The sequence below is a fragment of the Solanum tuberosum genome, unplaced genomic scaffold (assembly GCF_000226075.1).
Source record: "Solanum tuberosum cultivar DM 1-3 516 R44 unplaced genomic scaffold, SolTub_3.0 scf00153, whole genome shotgun sequence".
NCBI lineage: Eukaryota > Viridiplantae > Streptophyta > Magnoliopsida > Solanales > Solanaceae > Solanum > Solanum tuberosum.
In genome coordinates, this window is record NW_006239082.1 from 959,731 (window position 1) to 971,434 (window position 11,704).

The 11,704-nt window shown below is 38.8% G+C and overlaps 1 protein-coding gene across 2 annotated transcripts in view; it reads right to left on the bottom strand.

Annotated features, from left to right (window-relative positions):
- LOC102583758 (tubulin-folding cofactor E) overlaps window positions 1-11,311 on the bottom strand; it is a 28,905-nt gene extending 17,594 nt beyond the window's left edge. The window contains exons 1-2 of one of the 2 annotated variants that reach the window (XM_006353533.2): window positions 10,894-11,311; window positions 9,735-9,905 (exon numbers count right to left, since the gene is read on the bottom strand). In XM_006353533.2, the coding sequence (XP_006353595.1) occupies window positions 9,735-9,905; window positions 10,894-11,242 (520 nt within the window). In that variant the 5' untranslated portion in view covers window positions 11,243-11,311. The remainder of the gene's footprint in view (window positions 1-9,734; window positions 9,906-10,893) is intronic. The other variant, XM_015311391.1, reaches the window with a different exon arrangement.
- Window positions 11,312-11,704: the final 393 nt, after the last annotated feature.

Sequence of the window (11,704 nt, forward strand, 5' to 3'; positions counted from 1 at the left end):
AATATGCAAGGCAAATAAATACTCCAGGGAGCAAGACTACTTACCTCAATATTTCAACAACTACAACCTGTTTATGTTTCAGTTGTATTTCCATGCTCAACAATAAAAACAAGAAAAGTTCAGTGGTACTAATAAGTATCTTGGTCATATTGCTTAAGTGCACATATAATCGTTAAAAAACTTTGGTAGATTTTTAGACCTAAGTCTTCAGCCTCTCGGTGTTCAATCAATTTTCTTTCCAAATTGTTTGCTCAACTGATTTTCAAACCTGTATCACTGAGACCTGCTGCAATGGACACCTAAAACAACAACATACCCAGTGAAATCCCATAAGTGGGGTGTAGGTTGAGTAGAGTGTATGCATACCTTACCACTACCTCGTGGAGGTAGAGAGCTATGGAGACCTAAAACCCTACACAAAATTGATCAGCACAAGGGAATCCTAGTTCCTGATTCTTTCAACTCTCTATTGTCTTATATTTTATCACCCAACCTTAAACTTTAGCAGAACTTACTCCATTAACCAACAACATTCTCATATAATTTTAATACGATTGGTCCTGAATATTAAAAGATTACATCCACTTAAGGAAAAAGAAGAACGAGGTTGGAAATTAATCAAATAATGGTGCTCTGCAAATTGATGTTGATAATGATGCAAGTGTATTTCACTTCATACTCAAAATGATAGATTACAGCTAGAATATATACACAAAGCTAGACACAAAAGGTCAAGAGCATATAAGAGCATATTATTGATAGGTTACCTACCATACCTACAATATTTGACTATTACACATTACCTACAATACTTGAGTATTATCTTACACACAATCTAATAGTTGAAATACTCTTTGACAATATCTTAACACTCCCCCTCAAGCTGGAGCGTACATGTCATATGCTCCAAGCTTGCTGCAAATGTATTCGACCTGAGCTCCTCTAAGGGACTTGGTAAGAATATCTGCCAATTGGTCATTTGAACAAACAAAGCTGGTGGCAATGCATCTGGACTCAATCTTTTGCCTAATGAAATGACAATCCACCTCTATATGTTTCGTTCTTCCATGGAAAACTGGATTTGAGGCAATATGAAGGGCAGCCTGATTGTCACATATAAGCTTCATCGGTTTGAATTCAACACATTTCAACTCTTGAAGAAGTTGTTTCAACCAAATAAGCTCGTATGTAGCAAGTGCCAGAGCTCGATATTCTGCTTCTGCACTAGATCTTGCAACGACATCTTGCTTTTTACTTTTCCAAGAGATTAAATTGCCTCCAATCATGACACAATACCCGAAAGTAGAGCGTCTATCTGTTGGAGAACCTGCCCAATTCGCATCAGAATATCCAATGATGTCAGTGTGACCTTTGTCTTCATATAACAATCCTTGTCCTAGAGCTCTTTTGATGTATCTGAGGATGCGAATTACTGCATCCCAATGATCTTTACATGGAGCTTGGAGAAACTGACTAACCACACTTACTGCAAAATGAAACATCCGGGCGTGTAATAGTTAGATAATTCAATTTACCAACCAGTCTTCGATATCTACCAGGATCTTCCAATGGCTCCCCCTGTCCAGGAACGAGTCTGATGTTTGGATCCATAAGAGTGTCAATAGGTTTGCAATTTAACATGCATGTCTCCTCTAATATGTCCAAAGTGTATTTTCTTTGTGAGATAGCAATACTTGTCTTGGATTGTGCTACCTCAATTCCTAAAAAATATACTTTAACTTCCCCAAATCTTTGGTTTGAAAGTGACTGAACAAATGCCTCTTTAACTGAGATATTCCTTCTAGATCATTTCCCATTATGACAATGTCGTCAACATAAACGACCAAATACATGTTCTTTTCTGGGCCATTATGTCGATAGAAAACAGAGTGATCTGCTTTACTTCGAGACATCCCAAATTGTTGGACAACAGAGATAAATCTATCAAACCATGCTCTCGGAGATTGCTTGAGGCCATATAGAGAACGTTTGAGACGGTATACTAAGTTCGACTCCCCCTGAGCAACAAATCCAAGAGGTTGCTCCATATAAACTTCCTCAACAAGTTCACCATGCAAAAAGGCATTCTTAATATCTAGTTGATGAAGCGGCCAATGATGCAGTCGGACAGATGCAATTTTGGCAACCGGAGAGAATGTGTCACCATAGTCAAGACCATAAATATGTGTGTACCCTTTGGCAACAAGGCGAGCTTTTAGCCGATCAATTGTTCCATTCAAACCCACCTTTACGGTATAAACCCATCGACTTCCAACAATAGATTTCCCCTTCGGTAACTGGACCAATTCCCAAGTGTTATTTGTCTATAAAGCATTCATCTCTTCGATCATAGCATCTCTCCACCCTGGATGTTCCAATGCTTCACTAACAGTCTTTGGTATAGGTATAGTAAATAGGGTAGATACAAAGGTATAATATAATGGGGACAACCGATGATAACTTAAGCAGTTATATCTCAGTTGTTGATTTCGAGTAGTACGTATACCTTTGTGTATGGCAATTGGTGGGATTGTTGCATCTGATGAAGGCATGACTGGAGCAGGTGACGAAGGAGCAAGAGATGAATCATCAGGACCTACTAATGTATCTGTACTAGGAGTAGTATTATCACTGTTATCACTAAGAAGACGAGCACGTCGGGTGTATACTTGAAGAGGAGGATGAGTGGTTTGAGGGTTGTTTGGAAGACTGACTTGTGGTAGAGGAAGTATATGTACTGGCGGAATTTGAGGAATTAATTTTTTGCTTGTATTGCTTGGTGTAAAATAGGGAGATGTTTCAAAAAATGTTACATCTGCAGTGATAAAATGTTTATTTGTTTTTGGATCATAGCACTTGTAACCTTTTTGGTGACGAGAGTATCCTAGAAATACACACTTGATTGATTTTGGTTGGAGGTTGTCATTTCTAGTACTTAGATCATGGACAAAGCAAGTACATCCAAACACTCTCAAAGGTAGACGATAGGGATTTTGACTTGGAAAGAGAATTGAGTGAGGACTCTGATGTTGCAACACAGTGGAGGGCATTCTATTTATCAAATAGCAAGCAGTGAGAACAGCATTCCCCCAAAAACGAAGAGGAACATGATGGTGTATAAGTAAAGTACGAGCAGTTTCAATGAGATGCCTATTTTTACATTCGGCGACCCCATTTTGTTGAGAATATGCACAAGAAGTCTAGTGAGTGATTCCCTGAGACGACATGAAACTGGCAAAAGGAGATGATAAGTACTCCTTGGCATTATCACTGCGTAACACCTTTATTGAAACACCAAATTAATTTTTTATCTCAATACAAAAATTTTGAAAAATAGAGAATACTTCAGAATGATTTTTCATTAAAAACACCCATGTGCAATGGGAAAAATCATCAATAAAGGTAACAAAATACTGAAATCCTAAACTTGAAACAACACGACTAGGGCCCATACATCGGAGTGAACAATATCAAACATATATGCAGCCCTGTTATTGACTCTTTTGGGAAACGAAGTGCGACTATGTTTCCCAAGTTGACAAGACTCACATTCAAAAGAAGACAAACTGGAAAGACTAGGAATTAATTTTTGAAGCTTTGCAAGACTCGGGTGACCATGACGGTTGTGGAGAAGGTCTATTAAGGTATTGGAAGTGAAGGCAACTGGTGGTGGTGATTTTGACATGTAATACAGTCCCTGTAACTCATATCTTGTTCCAATCGTCTTCCTCGTTTTCCGGTCCTATACAACAACAGAGCCGGCCAAAAAAGTGACCGCAATTGAGGTGTTTCGTTAATTTGCTAATAGAAATCAAATTAAATGGACATTCAGGAGCAAATAAAACTGAGTTAAAGGAAATAAAGGGAAGAAGTTGCACGTCCCCTATTTTGTTTACTGCAGTTCTTGATCCATTAGTAAGGGTAACTGCAGACAGGGTTGTGGAATGGATGATATTTGAAAAAAGATTTTGATTACCAGAGATATGGTCAGATGCACCAGAATACTAATATCCATGGGCAAGTGGGTGAAGACCTGGTTAGACAAGCAAAGGAATTAACATTTTGTAAGGTTCCAGATAAAGGTGATTGTCGTGTAGCTGCTTGATACTGCAAGTAGTCACTATAATCTGCTCCAAACAAAGTAATGGAATTGGCCAGTTGACCATCTGTGTCTTTATGGGTTTGAACTATGTGAGTTGTACTCCGATTGTTAGTACGCGGTGGTCGACCATGCAATTTCCAACAAGATTGTCGAGTATGGCTAGCTTGTTGCAGTAGTTGCAATAGGGTCTAGAGTTCCTATTGTTCCTCCTTTGATGGACATTTAGTTCCTGTGGATTTTCATTTTTCACAGCTAATACAGATGTCTCAACGTTATTGGTCTTAATTGTTTCTAAACCAATACGCAATAATCGAGTTGAAACATCGATTAAGGAATTGAGGAACTTGGCAAGATTTGATCTTTTATCGGTGTCAGATCAGATCTAAGTCCTTTCAGTGCTAAAACCATAAAGAACTTATCTCTTTGTTGCTCCTGTGTGGTGATACTTTCAGAGAGTGGCATGAGAGAATCGAATTGATCTTTCAAGGATCTATCGATCCTAAATTACTCAACCTATTTCAATCTTGTAAAACTTGCTATAAGTCTAACTCAACCTCAAAAGCTAGCTTGTGAAAAGAGGATTGTCCAAGTCCATATAAGGAGACCAAATTCCCATCCCTTTTCCGATGTGGGAATTCTTAACACTCCCCCGCACGCCCAAACCTTGTTAACTGGAGCGTGGACACTATAATATGGGGCCAACATCAGTGAACAAAGAATTGGGATGGGTCTGGCTTTGATACCATGATAATGATGCAAGTGTATTTCACTTCATACTCAAAATGACAGATTACACCTAGAATATATACACAAAGCTAGACACAAAAGGTCAAGAGCATATCCCTGATAGGTTACCTACCATACCTACAATATTTGACTATTACACATTACCTACAATACTTGACTATTATCTTACACACAATCTAATAGTTGAAATACTCTTTGACAATATCTTAACAGATGTTACTCAACTAAAAATGCATTGGTGCTCAATGGGGGATTAACTAAACCTTTCTAGGGTACGAGAGGAATTAGACAAGATGACCCCATGTCACCTTACCTATTTGTAACTGCAAAGGTGTACCTCCACAGGGAACTAAGTATGCTTACTATGAACCCATAATTCCAGTTCCATCCCAGATGTAAGAAGCTTGGTTTACTGCACATATGTTTTGCTGAAGAGTTATTGCTGTTTTGCAAGGCTGATAGTACATCTATTGAGTTGATACAAGGGGCCTTTCAAAAGTTCTCTGCAGCTTCCAGTTTACAGGAAAATATAGACAAGAGTTCCATCTTTATATTTGAGGTTAAAGACTCAGGAAAACAACAGTTACTACAGCAACTTGGCAGTTGCTACTGTGAAAGGACTCTGCCTTGTAAATACCTTGGAGTGCCTCTTTCCTCCAAGAAACTAACAGTAGACCAATGTTTTTTTTTTTTTGAAACTGGTAACTTTTTGTATTCCTCAGCATTAAGGGCTATGCTAGCCACCTCCAAAAAACCTTAGTTGAGCGGACTCTTCACTTTTGATGCCGCACCCGTCTCGGATTCTTCAAAAATACACTACTTTTGGCGAATCTGACACGCACCCGTTGACATTTTTGAAGAGTCCGAGCAACATAGCAAAAAACTATTACAAGAAAGGGAAAAGACTAAAAAGAAATATTTACAGAGAACCTATGAAGTCCACTAATTAGAACTCCACTTCTATATCATGTTCTTTACACCAAAAACCTAAAGTAGTAATTACTTTCCATTTGATCTTCTGTATTGTACACTCCTTTCCTTCAAAAATTCTCTGATTCCTTTCTTTCCATATAATCCACCAGATACATGCTGGAACTATTCTCCACCATCTTTTCTGACTTTTGCTGCCTCCCCTTTTGATCCAGCAACTAAGAAGGTCAGAGGTGTGTTCAGGCATAGTCCAATATTCATTGGCTATGCTTGTAAACAGAGCCCACACCTGAGCAGTTACCTTATAGTGCATGAATAAGTGTTTGTTAGTCTCCATAGCTTCTTTACAAAGGAGACATCTAGATACTATGTTGATGCACCTCTTCTGCATTGCCTCATGAGTCAAACATTTTTTCCTAGCAACCAACCAAGTGAAGCACTTCACCTTGGCAGGAGCCACACTTTTCCATATTGTGTTCCAAGGTCTAATGGATCTTCCTGCACTTCTTTTAATTCCCCAGTTGTATAATCTATTCACAGAAAATACCCCATCTCTGTGATATCCCCATGCTAATCTGTCTGACTCTAGAGTAGTACATGGGAATCCACCAATCAAGCCCAAAAACTCCACCATTCCATCAATCTCCTAGTCATTTAGCAGTCTTCTAAATATTATATTCCAACCTTGTGGTGACCACATCTCCTCTATCTTGTTGTTGGTATTTGTGCATATTGAGAAAAAAATAGGGAACAAGTCCCTCAAAATCCCATTTCCACACCAATCATCTTGCCAGAACTTTGTTTTGTCTCCTCTGCCCACCACAATTTGTGAGTTGTTCTTTAGACTCTCCTAAAGGTTTTTGATGGTCCTCCACACCCCAACCCCATAAGTTTCATTAACTTCACTAGTGCACCAGAAGTCCTCATGCCCATATTTCTGGTTTATTATCTCTTTCCATAGAGCCTGCTCCTCCTGCTTATATCTCCACAACCATTTTGAGAGGAGGGTCCTTTATGAACTTTTAAATTTCTCACTCCCAGCCCCCCATTTTTCTTGCTTTGTTGTACTACAGACCATTTCACCAGGTTGAATCCCTTTTCTATCTTGTTCCCTTGCCATAAGAAGTTCCTTCTGAGTGCATCTAAAACCTTCACTATCCTACTAGGAATATGAAAGAGGGACATCACATAAGTGGGTAAAGAATCCTGAGTTAATTAGTGTAACTCTACCTCCCAAAGATAGGTATTAATATTTCCATATAGCCAATTTCTTCTCTGTTTTCTCAATAATGCCATCCCAAATTTTTTCTGCTTTGTGCTCGGAGCCCAAAGGCATACCAAGGTAAACTGTTGGGAGCTTCTCTATATTGCACTTCAAAATGCTTGCAAGATCCTCAATCTGTTGCACTTCCTTAATTGGAAAAATGCTACTCTTTCTCCAGTTTACTTTTAATCCTGAGCAAGCCTCAAAGACCACCAAGATCGCTCTTAAGTAGCAAATTTGTTCCTTCTCAGCTTCACAGAATACCAATGTGTCATCCCCTAGTTGATAAAATCCTTGCTAAATGAGATGCTGGTCAGCAAAACTACTAGCTTACTCTGGTAGGCTTCAATTGATAAATCTATAGTGTATGGTATCCAAACATATTGGGCCCAGATCTTCATCCTCCCAAAGAGGATCATGAAACTTTTCAATAGTCACTGCGGGATTTTTGACAGGTTCTATATGTCCATCCAAAAGAGCATTGGTCTCTTGGGAAAGTGTTTGTATGCCCAAAGTAGTAGGGGGGCAAAATGTTTTGAATCTATGTAATTGGAACAGGTCTGCAGTAACTAAACAATTATGGGTTTAGCTACAAAGGAGGACAATCTATGGATCAAATGGGTGAATATTTACTATATGAAAGGGGAGACTGTGGAAACATGCAACACCCCTAGGATTGCTACCTGGGTGATTAGGAAGATAATAGACTCCAAGAAAATTGTCATGCAGGCACCAAGACTTCAGGGTAATCTCTTTGCAAGACTAGACTTGTTGTCAGTAGGGGATAAATTTTCCATCAAAAAGCTGTATGTAGCTTTGTTGTCACAACTCCCAAAAGTACCATGGAAGTGCATCACTCTTCAGGCTAACATTCATCCTAGACATAATTTCATCTTGTGGTTGGCCTAGCTTAAGAGGCTAACTACTGTTGATAGACTTGTCAAATATGGGGTTGAAGTGGACTCATCATGCGTGTTTTGCAACAATGATATGGAAACACAGGATCATCTATTCTTTGACTGCCTTACACAAGGATTGTGTGGTGCAGGATGCTGAAGTGGATGGGCTTTATGAGACCTATAAGAACCTGGCAACATGAGATAAATTGGGTCATCAGCTGGGCCAAAAAGAGAGCAAAAAAAGGTGCTATCATATGATGTGTCTTAGCAATGGTGATCACTGTCATTTGGAGAGAAAGGAATACGATCAGGTTCCAGACGAGTAAATACCAAGTTGACAGAATTTGTAAGGAGATAGCTATTCATATCAATGTCAGAGGAAGGAATCAAAAGAAATGGTATGCACAGCCTCAGCAGTTAGCTACAATGCCATGAAGTTGTCTTTTTGTGATCTCCTTACAGTAGTTAACTTGCTTCCCTACGGAATTATTTATTTAGATTGTTGTACTTACTGAGTTTGTATTTTGTTTTTAAATTCTCATTATGAGTAGTGACTCCTTAGGCATGTTAGAGTGAGTCCTACTCCAGATAGTTTGTTTGCTTGAGTGACAATTGGTCAGCAATGTCCAGTGCTGTAACTATTACTTTTGGGAATAACATTCTTTTATTTACCAAAAAAAAAAAACAAGCTTTCGGTCCGGATAAGAACCCAAATACTATCATCCTCAATGGTATGGTTTGAGTTGTTGAGGCATATAAGTGACAACATCGAGATGCTAAGTTCAAATCCCATCTACAACACTCAGTTTGAACACACCTTCTCTTACCTTGGTGCATGGGTTTACTCGACATCTGTGTTTGTACATTTGGTAGGCTTGGACGTGGTAGCAGGCTCCTGATGGATTAGTATATGTGGATGGAAGCTGGTCCGGCAATCCAACTTGCAGCCTTCCTTTGCCAAAGCATTAGCCACCTGGTTGCTGGTTAGCTTCACGGTAGACATATTGTAAAGGGGGCCAAGAGCTTATCCAAGATTGATCTGTAGTCATCTACAATATTAGAGCATACACGTTGTCTTGAGTGGTAATTTTATAGCTTCCTGAGAATCAATTCCAATAATTAATTGGTGCAACCCATATTGAAGGGTTATTTGGAGGCCTCTCAAGACAGCACTGATTGCTGCAATGATATTTGTGGTGAATAGGATACCAAAGGTATTTGAGGAGAAGGGGATACATTTCGACAATCCAACTTCCCAAGTCGCATTGCTATCCCTGATAATACCACTCAAAACTTCTCCACATGGATTATTTTTGGCGGCTCCATCAGTATTGAGTTTGTACTATCCAGGCATAGGTGCAATCCAGCTGATGTATCCCATATGGATATTCATATTGACACATCATACTTTGCAGGGAACTCTTCTTTTTTATGACTGTATCAAGTCAAACATGGAAACTCAATTTGGAATAACTGTAAGCAAGAAGCTTTTGAAAAGATGGACAGTCAACTATAAATGTGAAGTTGACAAGATAAACAACTCTAGAAAATAAAAGACTAAAAACTCATATCTTCCTTCCTGGCCAAACCTTAATAAATCGGTAATCGGTATGATACAGAAGAAGATAAGAAATTTCATAATCGACTTCCTCATAATTAAAGTCTTGGACTTCAGTTAACAGAAAATGCATATATCACATAAGTTGGAAATGACAAATCGAAGCTTTAAAATATGAAGGAACAATCATGTACAATTAGGAAAAAGTAGGCACGTGGAGAAGCACATAATTACTTGGTATAGTCGTATTGATAGGACCCGGGGGTCCAGCTGAGCTAACCCCTAAATAAGCAAGTGATGCACTTGTCAACTCCTCAAATTGACTCAGCTTGTTTTGAATTTTATCTTTACCCAGCAGCTCAATAGAAACCCTTTTGTTTGACGCAGAAAGAACATACATCTCATCTGGAGCATAATGCAGAAGAAAAAATTAAAGAAGTATATAGCTGCTCAAAGAACGATGTCTTTGTTCAACAAGATAAGAAATGATCGCAAAATTAAGGTAAAAGTTGGAGCCAAATAGAAACCGTCATTGAAAAGCATAGCTTCCGATCCCAGGAAACTAACTATCCATGCTTCATTTAGTATGTATAGTTGAGACACCGGGAGAGTGACTTCCTAGCTCCTATGCTTTCTGAAACTACACAGTGAGATTGGCTGACTTGTTCACTTGACAGGACTATATTACCTGTTGATTCAGATACATGTAATCTTTCCTTAACAGAGTTAAATCACATATCTCTTTTTTGTTTTTGATGTGGTTAAATCACATATCTTTCAGCACAATTCTATTTTGCCAACAGAACCTAAAAGGCAACTCTTAAAACATTTAATTTTATTTTGATAAGAAAAAAGCATTTTATTTTCTAAGAATAAATGGGAAAACAAAATAAAATACACATGTGCACCCAAGTTATGGCCTAGTGGTCAATAAAGTGGTTGAGAACCTAAGGTCTCAGTTCAAAACTCAGCACTAGGTGATTCTTCCCAGTTGTCTTAGCCTTAGTGGACACAGTTACCTGGTACCGGGTGGGAGGTATCCTGTGGAATTAGTTGAGTTGCGCCAAAGCTAGCCCGGACACCAAGGACATAAAAAAAAAAAAAATTACAAATGCAAAACACTTTGAGAAAAAGAAGAAACTAAGCCTAACATACTACTTCTACAATTTCTCTCAGATCCCAGCAGAAACAAGAACACACGGTGATTCTTTCGTATCCTATGAAATTAATCACCACTGTTATTAAAAAAAAGCACCACAAAAATCAGCCTCTAGCGAAAGCAAAAGTCTTGGGCACCCAAGAAGTAAGCACAAAAGAAAATGGCAATAATGGAGTAAAGAAAAAGAGTATTGCCGGAAGAATGAGAACAATTAACAATTACAGTTAATTTTACCTTCTTCTTCTTTAGTGGATTCTCCATGATACCTTAACTCAAGGGCCTTCAGGAGTGGGAAACCGGAGGTAAGATTGTGCGGTCGTACGAATGAAGCAGATTTTGGACCTTGGGCTTCGAAATAGCGAACCCCGTTATGTGACCCATCATGCTTACCGTCACCATTGTCCCAATCAACACCAACCCAGTTTCCCCCATAGCCTTCTACTGCTCCGACGTACTTCACAGTTCCGATCCGGCGGGTATCTCCGACGAAATGGACCCTTTGACCGATTAGAAACCCGACCGAGTCTGACCCTGATATGGATCCACTTGAAATGGGTTTTTCAGTGTCCAAAGAACTCTGCATTTTTGCACGTTGCAGCTAATTTGTGACATGGGACTGTGAGATTGCTCTATTTGTGAATTGTGATTATTAAATTAAATAGTCTTTTTATTCTTGAAAAAAAAATTGTTTTTCAATCAACTAGAAAATATTGTTTTTAGCTAGTGTTTGGGGGCTTTGAATTAAAGGTGACATTAAGGTGTCAAAATAAAGGGGTGGTGACATAAGTCTTAATTATTGAGTGTAGGTGACAATTATGTAATTAATGATTAAGGATTGTGAAGTTGCCCTCAAGTTTATAAGTTGACAGTTTGGTCCATTGAATTAAATGAGGGGTAAATGACTAAAACCTAATTTAACCAATTTTGGTGGGAACCAAAACCAAAATTGGAGGGAAGCCACCACCAGCGAGCTGTACCAAAAGGGGAGAAATAAATCATTTTCCCCCCTGCCTACCCCCGTATTCCTCTTCTTATTCTTCTTTTG